Source organism: Gallus gallus, chromosome 1 (assembly GCF_016699485.2).
Source record: "Gallus gallus isolate bGalGal1 chromosome 1, bGalGal1.mat.broiler.GRCg7b, whole genome shotgun sequence".
Taxonomy (NCBI): Eukaryota; Metazoa; Chordata; class Aves; order Galliformes; family Phasianidae; genus Gallus; species Gallus gallus.
The window spans coordinates 169,178,138-169,200,067 of NC_052532.1; the positions used below are offsets into that span (position 1 = coordinate 169,178,138).

The 21,930-nt window shown below is 43.2% G+C and overlaps 1 protein-coding gene across 4 annotated transcripts in view; it reads right to left on the bottom strand.

Moving 5' to 3' along the window:
• KPNA3 (karyopherin subunit alpha 3) overlaps positions 1–21,930 on the bottom strand; it is a 53,205-nt gene that overhangs the window by 20,698 nt on the left and 10,577 nt on the right. For 3 of the 4 annotated variants that reach the window (NM_001193575.2, XM_046941710.1, XM_015275679.4), the window contains exons 2-5: positions 14,056–14,100; positions 434–523; positions 192–221; positions 50–102 (exon numbers count right to left, since the gene is read on the bottom strand). In NM_001193575.2, the coding sequence (NP_001180504.1) occupies positions 50–102; positions 192–221; positions 434–523; positions 14,056–14,100 (218 nt within the window). Of the gene's footprint in view, positions 1–49; positions 103–191; positions 222–433; positions 524–14,055; positions 14,101–20,434; positions 20,553–21,930 lie in introns of all 4 variants that reach the window. The other variant, XM_046941707.1, reaches the window with a different exon arrangement.

Sequence of the window (21,930 nt, forward strand, 5' to 3'; positions counted from 1 at the left end):
AAAACGTACAGAGAGTTCATTTCTGTGCCTCTGCTCAATTCGTTTTTACCTTGCAGCTTGAACAGCACTCAGTTGGATCACTGGGTTGTCACTTGTGGCGTTCTGAAATAACAAGAAGAAGAACTAAAAATGCACAGAACAAAGCACTGCTGATTATCAATAAATAAAGGAAGGAATGAACGTTAACGTACCTGCAGTATAGCTTCTAGTGTTACGTTTTGCTTGAAAAGAAGAACAAAATGTTTTAGTCATTTTGTCGCTTTTGTTTCCTCCTTTTTCAACATATTGTGCAATCAAACTAATTGAAACAGTGCATCAGTTCATGATTTTGCTTTCAAATAACTATAAGGCTTCCGCTGTTCAAGTAAAAACGGAATACTTTGTTTTGAGATCCAAAAGCTATAGAAGTAATTTCCAGAATCAAGGGACTTACTGCTTTGAAGTCAGCATCAACATCAGAATCTTCTAAACTTTCTTCTTGGGGAACGTTTCGTTTTTTCAAAAGATGTTCATCTCTTTTGTTCTGGAAAGGAATGGCAAAAAATACATACGTTCCATGCTAATTAGTACAGGGTGATGATATCATAGCCTCTTTCAAAATAAGACTTCAAATAGGATCGCTTTTATGAAGCCATTTATAACTGCAAACAGAATTCACCGTATTTCAGACAGAACTATAGTAGTAGTATATAGTAGTAGTATATAGTAGTAGTTCATGACCTCTGAATGAAAAAAACCTTGCAGTTATCAATTTTCTACCAGAATTACTGTACACATAGATCTGGATCACATTCACGTTCAGTCACATGTAACAGAACCTACTCTGAAGTTCCCTTGCTGTGTTAGTTTTAACCCTGTGTTAGCCCTGTGTGTAAAGCAGCATCGCTGACACCTGTGGCATTTCCTGCTCATTCACAGTCAGTCTGCTCCAACAAAGCACCCTCCAGCCATTGCTCCTTTAGGAATTAGAGAGAACACTGCCATTTCAGTGACAAGGTAATGATTTAATGTTTATACCTTCAATTAGGACTCCTTGAGCCCTAATTAAAAAAGAAGGGAATCAAATTGGTGCTTGCAACTGTATTCAGACCGCAATCTACAATGTCTTAAAAGTATTACTATTCCAGAAGTATAAAGTGGCATTTTCCAAATGTTACACTCCATTTTTTGCTTGGTAACGTATAGAGATACAATAACAGATATAAAAGACAGCGGAAGATGATGATGCAGCATGTATATCTGAATACTTCTTTTTTTTCTAATAAGCACATTAAGATTTCAATCTCCAATGAAGCAAAACACTGGAAAAGTGTATTAAAGAGCTATAACACCTAAACCGAATGTGTTATCCCAGCACAGAACAGCAGGCTTTGTGGTTTCCAAACAATTATCTGCTGCACAAACAGTAGTGACTGCGGAGATCGTATCGTATTATGCTTTGCTTCTAATGTACCCCAAACCCTTTAACTTGAATTATGTTCAATAGAGTGCACCCCACAATGCTTCTTTTGGAGTGAAGGAAGACAAAAATGAGCAGGCAGTTCAATGCTGAGAAGACACCATCACACAGAACAGCTGTACTGGGTGGCTAACAGATGGATTCACCATGAAGACCTGTGTCATATTCCTGTTAGTCTCCCACACCAAGGACTTGGTGCTGCCATTTGAAGCAAAGAGCAAACACCATTCTACCTGAGTCAATCTGGCCTTGCTCAAGCACATTTTGCCACTGTTTGCCTAACTCACAGCCAATGCTTTGGCAACTGCAGGGAAGAGATCTGGTTTCCAGAGGCCCCCTCCACGTGCAGCTCAGCATTATTCCCTGGTGAGGAAGTGGTTCCTTCCTGTCTCGAGACGGATGGCTCTCACATGAGCACTTGTGCTGTGACTGTAAAACACACCAAAACTGGGAGAAGGAACTGATGCATGGAGGGATGTCCTGACGCCTTCAATACTACTGTCCTTCTCCTTCCACCCAGAGTTACCACTTCAGTTCACACTGGCCACACTGGAGTCCACACATGCATGAATGTACAGGGAGAAAAATAGCTATTAGGGTACATACACTGATTCAGCATTCATTCCCTGTCTAAAGAAAAGGTGCAGGCTGAATTAGCTGGGGTCTTAGTGCAGAAATGTCACTGTCTGCTGGAGCAAGTTAAACAATTCACTGTAAATCATCAACTGGGAAGGACTGAGTTTCTTTGTCACTAGCAGCAAACTGTGGTGGTAAAAGGTAGAGTTTTTGGACTGAGTTCCCCTTAAAGCATTTGGCTGGATCATAAAATACAGGGAGAGAGCCTTACAGGGCTTTTGTAAAGTATGTTTGTTTTAAGAATTGCTCTCCATAGCCATTCAGCTGTAATATTTACTCCTTTTCAAACAGTGATTCACTATCAGTGGTGCTCAGCTATGCGTTGCAACATCCTGCAATAAAGACAGGTGATCTTTACCCTTAAATTTTTTGGAAATCCTTTTAGATGTAGGACTCTTGCAGATCCCTTGATTGCAATGATGGAATAACTAGAATAGTCAAGAATTACAACAAATGTGAACTATCTTTTTATGGAAATAAAAAAAAATCCGGTTAGGAAATGTCACACAATGCCTGGGTTGAAAAGGACCTCAATGATCATCGAGTTTCAACCCCCCTGCTATGTGCAGGGTCGCCAACCACCAGACCAGGCTGCCCAGAGCCACATCCAGCCTGGCCTTGAATGCCTCCAGGGATGGGGCATCCACAACCTCCTTGGGCAACCTGTTCCAGTGCGTCACCACCCTCTGGATGAAAGACTTCCTCCTAACGTCTAACCTAAACCTCCCCTGTCTCAGTTTAAAACCATCCCCCCTTCTCCTATCAGTATTTGTTTTTTCAAGTTCCTTACTCACAGAAGTCTCCCATCACTGAAAAATAAGACAAAGCTTCCCGAGAGCTCTATCTGCAAACTCTCCTATTTATGCGCTGCTTTTTTTTCACACCTCTGTTTTAGTAGATTCCCCCACTGCTGAATCCACTGACTTTAAGGAACTGCCTTCATATCCAGGGAGAGGAAGGAGGTACCCCATTGCTCCACATTACTCCACACAAAAGCACCTGTGCTGGCACAGAATGGACACAGCTCAGACAGCCTCCACTGAAATCCCTCCAAAACGTGGAAGGGATGCAAGAGCCATTTCAAGTCAGTCTTATCCTACGTGGAAATTCAGAAGTAAGGTCCAAATCCTGTCAACTGCGTTGATGTTAAATAGATGCGAAGACCACATTATTGAAAGGGATAGGAACATTAAGATAGTCATGCACATGTGCACTGTATTTATATCTAATACACATTTCTTCAACCCTTATTTTTTTTTCCTCCCCAAACGACAGTAGCCAGAAAAGGATGAAACTGTATGATTCACTTGCTAGCTTGAAACATCTAGGAGTTTTTGGATGCAAGAAGCAAAGTCACACTGTAACCGTGGTACTGAATACGGATGTGTATCTCACTATAGACGTGTGGCTCTCTTCAAAATCAGCATTATTCTGAGTGATCAGTGTTCTTCAGGGCTGTGCCTCTATGGCAGTGTAACATACAGGCTGTGGTATCCAGTTACTCCAGAAAACAAGAAGGAAGATGCATCTCGATAACCTCTCTCAAACATCCTGAAATACAAGGATGGAAAGAGCTGGAATACAGCTGAGAGTACAGAAAACACAGATGGAACAAAGCATGAATCCCTTTGTGGGTGACTGAACAGCACCTGCACAGAATGGAAGGAATAGCCTTCAGCTGCCAAACAACTGGAAAATCACCCCCCACAAACACCAGGTGGTAACTCCAGAGTATACCAATAGACAAAGCACTTCAGAAAGACCACCTGGCTGAAGGCATTATTCTTCAAGATGCACACTTCATGTTTATTCATACTGAGTGAGCTTCTATACAAATACTGTAAGCTGACATAGTTTGCTTGAGTAGTATCTAGTGAGGTGTGCACAAGTTCTCTCTGCTTGTGGCCAGAAAATGGATGGTGAATATATCTATTTTTTAATTAATGAAATAATTTGAATTTCCTCCAATTCCCTATAAATCTTTCAGGAATTTGGAAAAGAGGGCAGGAGGGCAGGTTGGGAATGGACACAGGAAGATCAAAGCAGAGAAATAAATGTTTCTCCTTCAAGCAATTGTCCATATGCACACTGATGCAGTGGGTATCTCTGACCAGCACTCCCCACAAAAATCCCATTCACCTGGAAGGAAGTTTCATGAATCCCTAGATGAAAGACATGGAGAACTGTTCTAATGACAGAAAACGGCTCCCATGAGCAGCTCTGCGGATAGCAGGAATGGAATCATCCCACTGCAAAGCCACCAATAGTGAGAACAGTCACAAAGGAACAAATATTTCAAATTCTGATCCATAAAACATATGTAATCTACGTTTAAAAATTTACTATGAAGGTGGCGAGGTACTGGAATAGGAGCCTCACAGAAAAGCTGTGGATCCTCAAGGATGTTCAGGGCTGGGCTGGATGTGGACCCTGGTTACCCTGATGTAGCAGGTGGCAGCCATGCCTACGGCAGGAGGGTTGCAACCAGATAGTCTTTAAGGTCTCTTCCAATCTAAGCCATTCTTATGCTTCTATGAAATCCTACTGAGGGACAGGATCTCCTGACTAGAGAAGAACTGCACCAGACTAGTAAGAAATCTTAACATGTGTAACACTGAGAAGTCTTCCATTTCTAGATGTGTGTTAAAAATGGCCAGAAGATACACCATAACTGAACTAACCAAGAGCCTGGTCCTCCCCTGTCCCAGTAAGTAGGTTAATAGCTCCCTGAAGAGTCCCTTACACCTGCACACACAACGGCCAATTCCTTTGGCAGTATGAGTGTGCCCGAGAGAGTAATTCCTAACGTTGGTGTTAACCAAAATAAGCAGGAACAGCCATGTAAGATATACTGCCCTCGTTTACCTGTAAGAGAGAACTGAATTTCCCAGGACATAACTGACCATAGCTAGAATTTCTATGAATGCAGGCAACATCTTCAAGCTGTCAGTCATATGGTGTAACAGGCTCAGAAAGTACGACCTGAGCCAGGAAAAGTGAGATTGAACAAGAAAGTTCCTGGAGCTACTCATTGTTTGCAGATGGTTGGACTGAAAAACTGGCAAGAACATACAGAAGAGGATCAAGTGGAGCTTCTGCAGGGGCCTGAGGCAGACAGGCTAGCACTTACTGAAAAGCACTAAGAATTTCTTATTGAGAATGTTTGGAGTTGGAAGGCACCTCTGGAGATCATCTAAGTGGAAAAAAAGAAAAAAGAAAAAAAAAAAGCTGTCCTTATTAACATGTCTTATAAATTCAAAACACTCATGGAACCTTCTAGTCTTAAAAAGCAGCTCTAAGGCTATTTGAAACAGCAGTGTGTATAGTACTTCCATAGACTGATTGCACCCCTGCATAAGGTTAAAAAAAACCATGATTTGCATCTTGGCATAATCTTAAAACACTTGCATTTTGTCATATGGGGAAAAAAAAACCCTTATTTTTTTGTTTATATCACAGCATCAGCCTCTGTGGGCTTCTATGGTGAAGCTGAAGACAAATAAACATGCCTGGATACAGCCGCTCTGCTCAAAGACTGGTGGGAAATGTTTCGAAAGCAGATTGGAATCCCTGCTGACGAGTAGGGCCTCGTCACCAAGGAAACAATGCAGGTCTTCTCCTTCAAGAGGGAAAGTCCTCAATCACTGCCTGAACCATGCCTGTTACGTACAATGAAGCCTGCAAGTTTATTAACAGCAGCTGACTGCTGGTTATGAGCTTGTCAGTGTTCTGGTAAAGATCACACTACAATAGCCTACAGATGTTTCCATACGAACAAAAGGTTTGTGGACATATATGACTGGCAAGAATGCCAAATAGGAACAGTAACAATACCATGAGAGCACTTTATTGACCATTATGACGATCCATTCACGGCCTCTGATGATAGACAGCCTTTGATGATAGATACCCATCCTGCTTGCTTCATTGACGTGGGGAGGTTAAACTTAACTACCAGTAAGCATGCAAATCCTGCTACCTCTTGCTTACCTTCCTGGGTGAAGGTCACAGGATTAAAAAAAAATGCCTATCAATGCAAACAAGATGGAAGAATTCTTGTGGTCAAAAATGATAGCCATCAAGCTATGTACTGAGTTCAGCTTATTACCTCAGAACACAGCAATGGGACATGCTAATGGAGCTGTGAAAGGTGTTAAGAAATATATAATCATATATACTTTTCAACTTTTCTTCCATTGAGAAGCTTCAAGTGAAAAGAAACAAGAAAATGAATTGCCTTCAGGTGAAAGAAACTTTATCAAATGCTTCTTCACATCAGGGGAAGGTCCATAAACAGTGTTTAGTAAGAAGGAGATCTGAGCTGTCTGGCGATCTCTTCTAAGACACCACTGCTGAGAGAGAACAAGCTGTACTAATTCTTAGAGTTTATACTTAAATAGAATTGCAAAATCTTTTATTTTTGATTTATTTTTGATTGGAGTGGGGCACCTTAGAGCACATTCTGCAGTCCACCATGAAAGGAATGAAATGCCTGCAGCTCCAACATCAGGGTGGTGAAGGGATGTTCCGAAAACCTCTACTGAGCATCCTCTTAATGAAAGCCGGAATGGATTTCTACTAACAGCTCTGGGATATGAACCTGGGGAAAGATTTAATTTCTTTAATTGTTGGGAAAGGACCATTAGTTGGCTCTACTTACTGTCTTATTATTACCGTCTTACAGAACTTATTAACACCTACAGAGGTTTTAGGGCATGACAGAGGGAAAAAAAAACAATCAAAAAGCCTTGAGATGATGACATCAGAATACGTTCTCTGGCCATTTGTTAATCATACAAGGAGACTATCCAGAAGAAAAAAATGAGTAGTGATCTCGGGAAGTGAAGAAAACTAGATCTACATCCTGCAAGTTAGGAAAGTTAAGGCTCTAACAGAACTGAATCTGGCCAAGGATGTTAAAGGCAACAAGACGAGCTTCTGTAAGCGTATCCGTAACAAAAGTAAGACAGGGAAAATGGAGGCTTACTGTGGAATGAAACTAGACCTGGTTACAGGAAACAGGGAAAAGGTCAAAGTACCTTCTTTGCTTCAGCCTTTACCAGCAAGACTGCTCTTCAGGAATGCCTGGATCCAGAGGCCAAGGGGTGAAGGAAAATGTACCTTTGGTGGAAGAGGTTCAGGTCAGAGCATTTAAGCAAACGAGACATTAAAAAAATCCATAGGTCCTGATGAAATGCATCCAAAAGTGCTGAGGGAGCTTGCAGATGCCACTGGGAAGCCACTCTGTAATTCCTTATCGATCACGGCAATTGAGAGAAGTGTTCAAAGACTGGAGGAAAGCAAATGCAATGCCTCCATTCTCCAAGAATGGCTAGAAGAGGACAAAGGGAACTACAGGCTGATTAGTCTCATCTTGGTCCCTGGAAAGGCGATGGAACAGCTAATCCTGGAAAGCACTTCCAGCCCCACAAAGGGGAAGAAAATACCAGTAGTAGTCAGCATGGGTTCATCAGGGAGACGTCATGCTTGGCCAAACTGAGAAGCTTTGACAATGAAATTACCAGCCTGATGGATAGAAGGGGGAGCTGTGGATACAGTAAGGCCTTTGACACGGTCCTTTGTGAGATTCTCAAATATAAGCTCTTGATGAATGGATTGGATGGGCAGTGACATTGGTTGAAAACTGTCTTAACTACTGGCCAGTGGCACAAAATCTTAATAGAGACTAGGAACTAAGAGTGAACCCCAGGGGACAACATTGGGTTCAGTCCTTTTTAACAACTTCACTAACAACCTGCATGTTGGGACACAGTGTATCCTCAAAGTCTGCAGAAGATGCAAAACTGTGAGGAGTGGCTGAGAGAGCAGGTGGTTGAGCTGCTATCCGGAGGGACCTCAGCAGTCTGAAGCTGTGATGATAGGAACCTCATGAAAGTTTTGCAAAGAGATGTATAAAGCCCTGCACCCTTGGAGGAACAGCCCCAGGCACCAGGACATGCTGGCGGCCACTCAGCTGGAAAGCAGTTCTGCAGAAAAGGACGTAGCAGTCCTGCCAGGTACTAAGTTGAACATGAACAAGCAACATGGTCCCATCACAAGGAAGGCCAATGGATCCTGGGCTACATTAAGAAGTGTTGCCGAGCAGGTCTAGGAAGGTGATGCTTCCCCCTCTACCCAACAGTGGCGGCACATCTGGAGAGCGTTGTCCAGTTCTAGGCTCCCCAGCAGAAGGATGTGGACATACTGAAGACAGTGTAGCAAAGGAAGAGAGAGAGAGAGAGAAGTGACCAGTCCCACGAAGGAAGGCTAAGGGAGTTGGGACTGTTGAATCTGGAGAGCAGGGGGATCTCATCAGTAAAACCCTGAAAGGAGGGTGCCAGAGGTTGGAGCCAGGCTCTGTCAGTGGTGCCCGGTGCCAGGACCAGAGGCCATGGGCACAAACTGGAACACAGGAGGTTCCCTCTGAACACCAGGAGCCCTTCTGTGCTGGGAAGTGATGGAGCATTGGCACAGGCTGCCCAGAGGCTGTAGGGTCTCCTCCTTGGGGATCTCCCAGAGCTGCCTGGATGTGGCACTGGGCACCTCTGCTAGGCCCTGCAACCTCAGCCATTCTGTGAAAAAACACATAAACAATGGAAGTTTTGCTGTCTCTCCTGAACCTGAACACATCTCTGAAGACGTTTAAGAAATGCTTAGATGTTATACTAAAGGACATGGTTTAGTGGGGAAATATTGGTGATAGGGGGATGGTTGGACTGGATGATCTTGGAGTCTTTTCCAACCTTGGCGATTCTATGAGGACTTTTTTTTCCCTTTTGCACTCTCATCTTCCCCACCATATCCCTCCCAGCAATATGAAGACAGATCTTTCTCCTCAAGGCTCTTTACTGTAGCTGGGAGGTACTGCACACGTAAGAAATCCTATTTAAGAAGGATCAGAGTAGAGATAAGTACTGTACGCCAGAGAAGCAGGTAAATGGATGTATGCCCATGGCTCCTTAATCCACACATTGGTTAGAAAATAACTGCTTTGTATTGCATCAAAGTTAATTGTCAATTAGAGCTTTCAGGAGCTCATGTCTGTGAGCTCTCAGACAGCAGAGTTAGCCAAAGTCAAGAATAAATACCTTGTGAGGAACCTGGAAGTTTTTAGGGTTCTAGTTAACAGATGATAAAGGAGGACAGCATCCTCTCTTTCTGCTGAAGTTAGGAGTATAGCACTTCAAATGAAGGGTGGCATGTGACCTAATGACCATACTGGCACTAATCTGGCTAAGTGCTATCTTTCTTAGAGCAAATAAATGGTCCAAGTTGAGAGCTTTATCCTCTGTTAAAAAAAAACAAAAACAAAAACAAAAAATGCCTAGAACCAAAGGATCCCTAAGAGCAATATAGTTACAGGTTTCATTCAAGTACAGGGTCTTAAACTGAATCCTAACCCTCCTCCACCACTACATACTGAGAAGTTTAAAACTGGCACCATTATTTTGTTTGTCTGGAAAGAGAGGTGGCTACTTTTTAACCTCTTAGGACCACTGTTGCATTACTAGTATAGCCAGAAACCAAGACCTTCTTTCCACACTGGAAAAGGCTGGGGAGGTTGTGGAGTCTCCTTCTCTGGATATATTCAAGACCCATCCGGATGTCTTCCTGTGCAGCCTGCTGTGGGGAGCCTCCTTTGCAGGGGGGTTGGATTCGATGATCTCTAGAGGTCCCTTCCAGCCCCTACAATTCCATGATTCTGTGATTCAAAGAAGCGTAGCAGGTTCACTCCCAAAGTTAAACACTAAATGAAAGTGTTTAGCAAGGCCAATATGGAATCAGAGAAGGACACCTGACTAGTAGGAGTGTCATCTGACTGTCATCTGACAGTGCCAACCCAGGACTGGGCCAGCATTCTGCTGGACAACTGCTATGTCAGAGACGACTTCACTTGCTCAGCTGATACACAAATAAGTGGTTGGGAAAAAAAATGTAAAAAAGCTGAAGTTGTCTTCTGAATAAGAGCTGCAGCATGCTACGGAGACAGCAAATAGGGCTAATTTATTTTTGAAACACAATGTGTTGCAACTTGATGTCTGGAATTTCAAGAGAATAAACACCTCACATTAATGCACACAAACTGTTTATTACTGTTCAAAGCTGTGATTTATTCCATCTTACAAAAGGGACACGTAGGCAACTTCACCAGATCCATTATTTAATAGTTATACACAAGTTGATTCAGAAGACAAATCCGTACCTATCCAGTCCTTCAATTGTAGGAATCAAGAATATGTTCAGTTTGCTTGTTTTCTTCAAAAGTCAGGTGCACACTTAGCATCTGAATAGCTGGGATTAAGAAAAGATATCCATAAAGGGGACACACATGGGTCTCTGAAGTCATGCCAACACAGGCATTTCATGAATTTGGACACACTGGTGCTAGAGTAGCAGCGTTAGCTGTAAAGCTGAAAACTGAAGCAATAATATTACATCTGACCCACTCTACTGCTGGAACTTAGTTAAATTATTTATCCCTTTACATTTCAGTCCCAAGTCTACACAAGAGGCAGTGGCCTCACATCTGCCAGAGTTCTTGAAGAAAACCAGGTGGCTACCAGCAGCAGTAGTTCAGTTGCTGCAAATCAACAACCTGAATGCACGTTGAATCTCTCTTAATGCAGATGACTTTGGGTGTCTGCAGTGGAAGACACTCAGCAAACACTCCAAAAGAACACAACTTCCTGTGTTCAAGTGTTCTGCAGCTGTTGTTCACTCATGATTTACAGCATGACCTACATCCAGTGCTTACATGCCTTTAAGTGCGTAACTGACCTGTGCATGTGACAGAATACTTGTAAGCAGTCTCACAACTGAAGCAGCTGTATGAAGATATGCTGCATTAGATAAGCCATCTTTTACAGCACTGCTTTGCTAACGGGCATAGGCCTGCCCAAGTGCTATGAATGGCTCTTCACAGCATAGCTCAGTTACACAGCAAGTTTTACACTGAGTCAACATGCTGGTTCTGAAAAACAGAGGGCCTCTGCCATAATAGCAGCTGAATTTTATGATGATAATTCAGATATCAAATTAATTACCTGAATCTCATTTCAGCAAAAAGCTTGCTTATTGAATTTTCCACTTGCTAGCTGTTTGCACATACAGAGACAGGTTTCTCCACACCTCAGTTTCTCTGTCAGGATCAACGAGGCCATAGTCACGTTAAGCCACACAAAACTTTCAGACACGTTCAGCTAGTTTCTTTGATTAGGAAAATATGAAAGCATTACACAGTTTTTAGATGATGCATCACACTCATGTAAGTACTGAAGATTTTTTTTCCAGTCATCTGGGTCCAATTAGGTTTCTCTAATGATTCCTTGTATTCTAAGGATAAAATCCCACAAGTATTTTTTTTTATATCATAATGAAAGACAGGAGTAATTCTATAAGAACTCAAAAAGGAAAAAAAGAAATACCTTTTTTTAAAAAGAGCAGATGGATCCCAGAAAATGTTAGCATAAGATTTTTGGTATATCCTACAAAAATCAAGTAATACGTACAGAAAAAGATTTATCAGAAAAAGACAATACAGCTTCCATCTCACCTTGATGTTAACAAGGCTTCTGGCTTCTCCTGGTGTGCAAGCAATGCACAAAAGTTTACATGAACGTGGGGGGGAGGGTGCACTTTCAAGAACATCCTATGCACACGATCAAGTGAATCAACTGGCAGAATGCAGAGATGCATCAAAGGGAGACCCAAAGGAGCTTGGCCTGAATCTGGAATATTCAAAGCACACACCTCCATCAAGTCACTAAGGGAATACCGAGCTGAGGAGGCTGTGAAGAATACTGGAAATCGGAATGGAAATTCAAGTCAAGGAATTGTGGAAAAAGCACGTGGAATTCAAAAGAAGCCATCATGCCTAAAATGGCATCAACTGAACTAGGCACATAGAGCACCAACTACCATTGTTTTGTGGTACTCTAGGAAGTGCCCAAAGGATATTAGGCATCACAGGCTGAGTTTCATTCAACAGTGTACTCAGTATAAACAGGAACACTGTGTTAAGAATTGCCCTTCACTGTCCTCAGTACTATTTCATAGAATCACAGAATCAATAACCAAGGTTGGAAAAGACCCACAGGATCACCCAGTCCAACCATCCACCCATCACCAATGGTTCTCACTAAACCATGTCCCTCAACACAACGTCCAAACGTTCCTTGAACACCTCCAGGGTCGGTGACTCCACCACCTCTCTGGGCAGCCCATTCCAGTGCCTGACCACCCTTTCAGAGAAGTAGTATTTCCTAACATCCAGCCTGAACCTTCCCTGGTGCAGCTTGAAGCCATTCCCTCTAGTCCTGTCACTGGCTACACGAGAGAAAAGGTTGACCCCCAGCTCACTACAACCTCCCTTCAGGTATTTATAGAGAGCAAAACCTCATTAAAACCTCAGCTGAGGCTCTACATTTCCAGGAAAATGCTGGCAATCTGAAACTGATGAGTAGCAATGAGTTAAATTTAGGAAACAGAGTACTTGCGTATAAAGAGGGAAGAACCGCATTTGCCGTAACAAGGTAAGTCTAAAAGGGACAAGATCTATCTCCAAATACACTGAAGGTACTCAAAGGTGAAGAAAGTCTACCCTCTTTACATGTATGGCCCAGATGTAGTTCAACTTGTGGACACGTCCTCCAGCAGCAAGCCTCTAAGATGACTAGAAAGGCTGCTGGAAATGCTTATAAACGACAAAGGTGTCATAACAAGTCCTGCATTTAGGCAAAGAACTGAACTAGATTCACTTTTCATGGTCATTATCTTCCCAGCTACACTGGCATTTAACCTATCTAATCAAAATCTGACCCTAAAAATCAACTTCCTCTACAGTACAGAAACAGTACTTTCCAAAAAACAAAACATGCTAACTATGGTGGTTTCACACCACTGCTGGGCAGCTCAACTCCACCACACTGCTTTTACTCTTCCTCCTCAAAGCAAGAGAGAAAATACAATGAAAAGGGGCTCAAAGGTTGAGATAAGGACAGGGAGATCACTCATCAATTACTGTCACAGGGAAAACAAACTCAGCATAGGGAGATCAATGTAATTTAGTGCTTACTGTTAACAGACTGGAGCAGTGAGAAATTAAAAGCAAACTAAGAACACCTTCTTCTTCCTCCTACTCTGAGTAGCACAGGGGAATGGCCTGCAGTCAGTTCATAACACTTTGTCTCTGCTGCTTCTTTATGGTCACCCTCTACCCCTACTGCACCATGGGCTCCTCCATAGGATGCACAAGGATATCTGCTCCACACGGTACTCCAAAGGCTAAAGGGGAATAGCCTGCTCCCTCCATGGGCCTCTCTGTGGGCTGTAGGGGAACCTCCTGCCCTCCTTCTGCGTTGATGTTGGGGGCTGCAGGGCTGTTTCTCTCCCATTTCTCTCTCCCCTCTCAGCTGCTGTTGCACAGAGGTTTTTCCTTTTCTTAAGCCTGCTCTCTCAGAGCACAACCAATGTCACGCACAGCTCAGCTCCAGCCAGCAGCAGGTCCCTGCTGGAGCAGCTGGAGCTGGCTGTGATCTGACACAGGGCAGCTGCTGGGTGCTGCTCACAGAGTCCAACCCTGCAGACCTGGCTACCAAAACCTTGCCACATAAGCCCAGTACAGTAAGTTCCATGTCTTCTAAGTGCTAACTCTTTTTCCCCATTCAGAGACTTCAAACATTCAAACAGCTGACAGCTTTGCAGTAATATCAGAACTGGTACAGAAACTGAATCATTCACTTCCAAGACATAAATCTGAGTAAATCAGTACTCAGTTCTGCTGTACAGAGCCTATGGACTGGCAGAATAAAACTAACATTAGAATCCACAGTTCATAACCTACAAATACACAACTTCTCTATACAAGTCTGAGGCCAAACGGCAAAGTTCATGGAAAAATATTCAGCAAAGATACCAAAGCATTGTAAGAAAATTAACAGCTGATGAACAGAAGCACTCACCTTCCTCAATTCAATTGTAACTTCGTTTCTGTGTCTCCTCATAGTCTGGAAGAAAAAAAAGAAGAAAAAAGTTTATATATAAAGGAAGTGTTGTGTATGTTTTGGAATCCATTGTTTCTAGGTCAAAAGTTATTCATTCAAAGATAGGGAAAACAGTGTGCATAATTTAGAACTCAGTCTCTCCTAATAAGATGCATGAGTTGTTCTGTTCTTGTTTTTTAAGAAGAGATTACACACCTTACAGAAAGCTTTGCTATAAACCACATTAAGTATCCCAAAGGCAGAAAATATTTGCTTCTCCACAGAGTTTCACTGGGATGACTCTTCTGGTGTTTATGTGTGTGCACCAAAAGCAGCAGCAAATACAGGTTTAGACAGTCTCAAGATTCCTGTATGACCACATTCACAACCCAAACGTGTAACCTACGCCTATCATCTGGCCAGAACAGGACATGAGTGACAGAAGACAACTGAGTTCAATGCAAACAAGGCAGATCAGGCTCGTGGCAAAAGGAAACCAAGTGGTACAATGGCACGGAGTCTACTTCAAATCTGCAGCCTAAACACTGTAAGGGAAAATGAGCCCATACAAGTCTTCATTCCAGAAAGATACCAGGCACTCAATAGGCATTCCCTACAATACAGTTATCCCTCTTAGCTAAGAGGGATTAAAAGATTCAGAAAGAACAATTTATCTTAGTGAAAGCGCTCTCCCTAAGTTCATTTCACAGTGGAGAAGGCGTACCATCAGAATGTAATCAGAAGAAAATCAGGACTGGATGACCACTGGCAGCCCAGGCAGATCAGCCATGCTAACTAAAACTCACCTATTAAAACACTTTCTATGTTCCACCCTTGCTGCTGACCTTCACTGCCACTTACACTCCATTTGAGTTAGGGCAAATAACTTCCCTATGTTAACAAGTGTCTGTGAAAACGAGTAGTACACAGAAACCAACATTACTGCCCACCAGCCATCCAGGGTAACACTGAACATCCTAAAGCTCAGACACAGGTAAATGAAATGAGCACTCTTGACATGAGCCTACATGGGATGCAGATTCAATGTGAACATTACCCTAGCTTTACTGCTCTCAATCCGTTTGCACTGCAGTATCCATTTAATTATCTTAGGCTGGCTTAAGCGTAAGGAAGACTTGTCTTCCTGTTCAGCGCTTGATTAACCAACTCAGGTCAACACAAGTCTCATTTTACATCGACAAGCATGAAACGCCTTGTTTGAGGCAGCACAAGTCCTCACTGCAGCAAGAGGACATTAGCACCAGAGCATCTACCAGAGCCACACTTCCCCCTCTCCATCTTTCTGTTATACCATCTGACCCCTGCGACCACATACACCTAATTGCTGAGGTATGGGAAGGAACTGGAGAGCTATGGAATGGGTGAAAGATGAAGAACCTGTAAAGTCACTTCTACATCTAAGCCATACCCCAGCACGACCCATCAGTTAACCTGAGCGCCCTTTAGCACCTCCCCTCACACCAAATCCAGTACTGTGAGCAACAGGTAATGGAATTTCAGAGGTCTAATAGACGCAAGGCACAACTTAGCTTCCAGTTTGATCCCAAATTACAGTTTCCCCCTCCATTTTCTCAGTTTTCTGAGACAATACTCAAGAATATTTTCTATTGAACACACACACAAAAATCAGATCACATTTGAAACTCCTTAGGGGATAACCATAACGTTTGTCAGCTACCATTCAAGAAACAAGGCAGATATAAATAAAATATGCCATTTTCAACTGTTCAGTAGCTTAATATTTTTGTTGTAGTAAAGACAAAAGCAGTGTAGCACCAAGCAAGCATTACTATTCATTTCATCAATGTACCTCTAACAATACTTAAACTCAAGATGGTTACTCAGAGTCAACCCTTCACAAAAGCTCTACTGGGAAGACTCTAACCTTCTTCCTAATGACAAATCATTCACTCAGCTCTTCCACAGGGTTTTATCTTTGCTTTACGCTTCCATTATTTCAGCCCCAACGATGCTATCCTATTACAGTCCTGTCTCAATATTGTTCTTCACTAGTTGTTTGCTCTTAAGAAATTGCTTCTCAAAACGTTTGACTACTGCATTATGGTTTTACACTTGATGTGCAAGAAATCTCCCATTTCTTTCTCATTTAGAGAGCTATCACTCTTCAGAAAGGCTCTTCAAAGAGGTTATCAACTTCGTGGATGTTTTTCTGAGTAGCTGCATACGTTTTCTGAGCTTCCATACGTATCTTAAGGCAATCTCCACACCACCTGAGTTTTACCTTTTTAGCCATTCTTCTGCATTTCCTTTTAAGCTCCTTGTAGGCAGTTTGAGTTTTGAAGCAGCGCCTGCTCGTTTTCTTTCTCTCCTCCTTTAAATGACACAACACAGGCAGTATGCACCACGAAGCGCTGAGCTGCTCCTCCATTCGCAGAGCAAGCAGGAGGATGTCACCCAGACAAAACTTCACAGCACTGAGGACTGCCAGTACTGGAGCTCCCAGTCGTCACGCCGCCTTTAAAAATCCAGTGTGCCAGGGGACACAGGGCCATGCAAAACTCAGCAGTGCAGTATTAGGGCTACGGTCTCACCCACACATCCGTGGGACTGAAGAGCCTAAGAGGGTTACACCTGGCTGCCATGCTCTGACCACGACCAGATGCACACTGATATGATTTCTAGCCTGATGATGCAAGCATTCATGTCTCTGGCCACTGGATACTGATACATGACTGCAGATTCCATATCAAACATGTCAGTCACTGGAATTATAGAACGTACGTGAAAAATACACGTATGCAACTTAGCACTGGCCACGTTTCTTAGTTTTATGCCTTCTGCTTAATTAAGATTTGTTTAGCCTGTTCCCCCTTCTTGATTCTCTCTTCTCTCCCATAGGAGCAGACAGTGATCCCAGTAGTGAAGGAACTTCCCCATGACAGATGTCAATGCAGTGAGGCTATCTTTGCCTTGCCAGACCTTGCTTCTAAGACCAAAACCATGCTTCACTCATCTGCTGACAAGGAAGCCGGGTGCCATATATCACCATGCTACGTATTGGACCTATCTGCTGAGCTTTTGCAAGCTTTAAAGTGTGCAGATTGATAAGCACAACCTGTTTTTATTTTATGCAGCAGGCTTAAGCGATCCAGTGAATGAATGAGAATTTCTCTAAAAGTAGGTATTGGAAGCTCATGCTTCAGATGAATTCTTTTAGAAATAAAGCAGTTTATCAGCATCTTCTTACAGCTCCGGAAGCAAACACAGCATAATCCAACAGCTATAAAAGAAGTTTCCCTTTATGGAAGCATTACCACTGTAAGAACAAGCTTTCATACGACCTGGAAGCCCCAGCATGTACGGAGTCAGTATGTATTATTTACAAGAGATTTACACCAATGGAAAGCTTAAACGTTTTCCCCAGCTAAAACAGAAAAGCATCTCCCAACCTAAGCCCATGGATTCCTTGCCAGCTTTCAGGCTGGGAGGACAACCGTATGCTAAAACCTCCATACACAGCATTAGCTGCAGCCTGGCAAGATGTTAGCGATGGAGGCAATACCACGTTTGACACCCACAGCAAATAACTGCAGTCATTTCTCAGCTTAACGTACTCAAACGTATAACTTCATGCCAAGCTGAAAGGGCATCTCTCAAAACTACCACAAAACAAAGCTGAACCGTTCCACTGAATAAAATCAGACTCCAAATCTCAAAGAGGGGAAACTCAGCAAAGGCACAATCCTTAAAAACCACAAATCGATGCAAGTTTATTCCTACAGAACGTAAACCTAAACACAAAGGTACTGATGCATTATATTCAAGGTGCAAAATGGTCAAACAAATCAATGGAAGTAACTATTGGTTAGCAATATAGCGTTAAGAAGCAAGAACACACAACAGTTAACTAGCTGTGCTACAACCTTACACATCACTGTACAGACTGGGAGGAGCAGTCCCTGAGAGTAGCCCTGCAGAGAAGGACCCGGGGGTCCTGGTGGATGAAAAACTGAACAGGAGCCAGCAGTGTGCTCTCGCAGCTTGGAAAGCAAATGGTGTCCTGGGCTCCATCAGAAGAGGGGTGGCCAGCAGGGATGGGGAGGTGATTGTCCCTCTCTGCTCTGCCCTCGTGAGGCCCCATCTGGAGTACTGCGTCCAGGTCTGGGGCTCCCAATACAAGAAAGACAGGGAGCTCTTGGAGAGGGTCCAGAGGAGGGCCACAAAGCTATCAGAGGGCTGGAGCAGCTCCCATACAAAGACAGGCTGAGGGAGCTGGGCTTGTTCTGCCTGGAGAAGAGAAGGCTGTGGGGTGACCTGACTGCAGCCTTCCAGCACCTTCAAGGAGCCTACAAACAGGAGGGGAGCCAACTCTTTACAAGGGTAGATAATGGCAGGACAAGGGGAAATGGTTTTCAGTTGAAGAAGGGAAGATTTAGGTTGGATATCAGGGGGAAGTTCTTTACTATGAGAGCGGTGAGGTGCTGGTACGGGCTGCCCAGAGAGGCTGTGGATGCCCCGTCCCTGGAGATGTTCAAGGCCAGGTTGCATGATGCCCTTGGCAGCCTGGTCTAGTATTAAATGTGGAGGTTGGCGGCCCTGTCTGTGGTAAGCTGGGGGGGGGTTGGAGCTTGATGGTCCTTGAGGTCCCTTCCAACCCAACAGTGTATGATTCTGTGATCACTCAAGTCATAATTATGTTCATGAAGTTTTGCAATGAGATCTTTCTCTTCCAGTTTACAGTCTGTGAGGAGCAATTAGTTACTGGTGAGGCTGTCAGGCTGACATACCCACAGCCATGCCCCAAGAACACTAAGCCTGCTTACAAGTGAAAACCAGACATTTAGCAAAATTTTTAATGTCAGATTCCTTGGTATTTCATTATCTTATGAAACAAATGAGAAAAAAAAAATAATCTACCAGATGCTGCTAGACAGATCGGTATTCTCACTTCTTTCTGAATACTCTCACAAAGCCAGATGCAAAGTGTTACATATCAAGAACTGCACTGACATCTTCCACTTAAAAGAGATATAATCTCCGCTTTCCAAGTAGCAAAACAGACACTGATGTTTATATGTCAGCAAAGAAAGCCACAGTGAACATTTGGGCTGCTGTGTTACGGACTGCAACTCTTGCTAATACAATTCAATTATTTCATTGCTGCTTTTTAGGCTCTCCCATCCTTGTGACACAAGTCAGGAAGAGTTGAAAACTCAAATCTAACAAATAGAGGAACTTTATTTCAGGGCAACACAAAACTCAACAATGCTAAGCTGACAGAAGATAAGAATTTATTATAAGAGACGAAGCCTTGAAAATAAAGCAAGCTTCTTCAAATCAACACCCCAAAACAAGGCTTCAAAGAATGCTACGGCTCCTGCTAAACAGTCTTTGATACTGTCAATGGGCAGAAGCTATTCTCATCAGATCAGCGTTCCAACTCTGCTATTTCTCCCCTGGCAAGATATGTCAAAGCTCAATTCCAGAGTCACCTATGGAGAAGGAAAATTTCTTCCCCATTTTTCAGTCAATAGATGGTCTGTGGAGACAAAACTGAGCATAAAACTCTCAATATCAAGATGCAGTGACTGAAGATAACCCTGCAAATTTCTGAATTGTCACTGCAATAGCAACCCTTGTTACTAGTGCATTTAAAGTAACATCTGCACATAGCAGGGGGGTTGAAACTGGATGATCATTGTGGTCCTTTTCAACCCAGGCCATTCTATGATATGATTCTATGATCTTTAAGTCACTGAACATTTGGGATCTTCTGGCTTAAGCATATAAGAGAAGTGTGACCAGCAGGTCGAGGGAGGTGATTCTGTCCCTGTACTCTGCTCTCATGAGACCCCACCTGCAGTACTGCGTCCAGTTCTGGGTCCCCCAACAGAAGGCCGTGAGCTGTTGGAGCAGGTCCAGAGGAGGGCCACGAAGATGATCAGAGGGCTGGAGCACCTCCACTATGAGGACAGGCTGAGAGAGCTGGGGCCCATCAGCCCAGAGAAGAGAAGGCTGCGAGGGGGCCTTATAGTGGCCTTCCAGTACCTGAAGGGGCCCTACAGGAAAGCTGGGGAGGGACTTCTTTTAAGGACATGTGATGACAGGACAAGGGGAAATGATCTTAGATTAGAAGAGGTAGAATTAGACTAGATATTAGGAATAAATTCTTTACTGTGAGGGTGGAGACATTGGAACAGGTTGCCCAGACAGGCTGTGGATGCCCCCTCCCTGGAAGCATTCAAGGCCAGGCTGGATGGGGCTGTGAGCAACCTGGTCTAGAGGGAGGTGTCCCTGCCTGTAGCAGGAAGTTGGAACTACATGATCTTAAAAGTCCCTTCCAACCCAAACCACTCAATGATTCTACGATACGTACCTCACCAGTAACATCTGTGAAACCTTGTATGTGGTGCTCACAACGTGTTAAAGAGCAAGGGTCTGTCAGTGCTCTAACGCTGCCACTCCTTGCCTTTCAGAAAGCCATCCACACCTGTCTGGCCAAGAAAAACAAACGAGTACTTTGAAGTCCTGGATTGCACTTAGATTAAGTTTGTAAGGAGAGCATTAAGTGTGGTAAACAAGCTTCTTTGGCTGCTTGAGCCTTCAACTGAACAATACATTACACTGCTTGAAAAGGCAACGCATAGGGCTCCCATAAACAAACAGAAACAAAACAAAGAAATAAAAGGAATCCAGCAATCAATCAGCTATCTTAGCCTAAGGTATATCAGAACAAACAAATACATTTTCCAAAACCATCCTAGCAAATTCATGGTGTAGCACATTTCTCCTGAAAAACAAAACAAACCAAGAAGAAAATTCGGGCTAATTCAAAAGGACAAAACTACACATCAGACACAGCAGTTTCGCAGTTGAAAGATGACCCCTGAAAGAAGCAATGGATTTCCAACACTGCTACTCTTTTATGGCAAGTTAATTTTAATCCACAACTGAAACCAGTCCTAGGGTTTCCATTAATCTGAAATGTCTACGTTTTATCTAAAATTCAATCTTAATTGATAGCTATGGAAAGTCCCTGAGATATATCAGTTTCAGAGACAAGAAACTCTGGGCGCTTGTTAAGATTACTTCATCTCCAGATGTAGCACAAATTAGAAAAGAAAAAACAATTCAAATGTGTGAATGATACAACTAGTAGGAAATCTAAAGTCACCATTTTCTCTGTTACTCCCGGATAAAGATTTTCTGTTCAAATTACAAATGAAATTTCACAAACTGTTTTAATAACACACATCCTCTTTACATTTAAATATATATATATATATGTGTATGTGTCTCAAACGTCGCCAGAGTACTGAATCATAGAATGGCCTGGGTTGAAAAGGACCACAATGATCATCAAGTTTCAACCCCCCTGCTATCTGCAGGGTCGCCAACCACCAGACCAGGCTGCCCAGAGCCACATCCAGCCTGGCCTTGAATGCCTCCAGGGATGGGGCATCCACAGCCTCCTTGGGCAACCTGTTCCAGTGCGTCACCACCCTCTGGGTGAAAAACTGCCTCCTAATATCTAACCTAAACCTCCCAAAGTGCTATGAATTTTAAACATTTTAACCACTTTCAGCTATACTTTTTGGTTATAGGGAAGATGAAAGCACAGCCACCGTTTAATGGCTTGATCTACCCACCATGGCAACAAGGAGATCTGGAGCTCAGTGTGGGGTTCACCCAGACCTTCCACCTCATTATGCAGAATACCTAAGGAATGCCAGCTTTTAATCAACACCATTTCCCTGAGTGCTGGAAGAGGAAAGACCTGGAGAATAGAAGGCTCCAAGGTGATCTGATAACAGCCTTTCAGTATGTAAAGGGGGGCTACAGGAAAGAAGGGGACAGAGTCTTTAGCAGGGT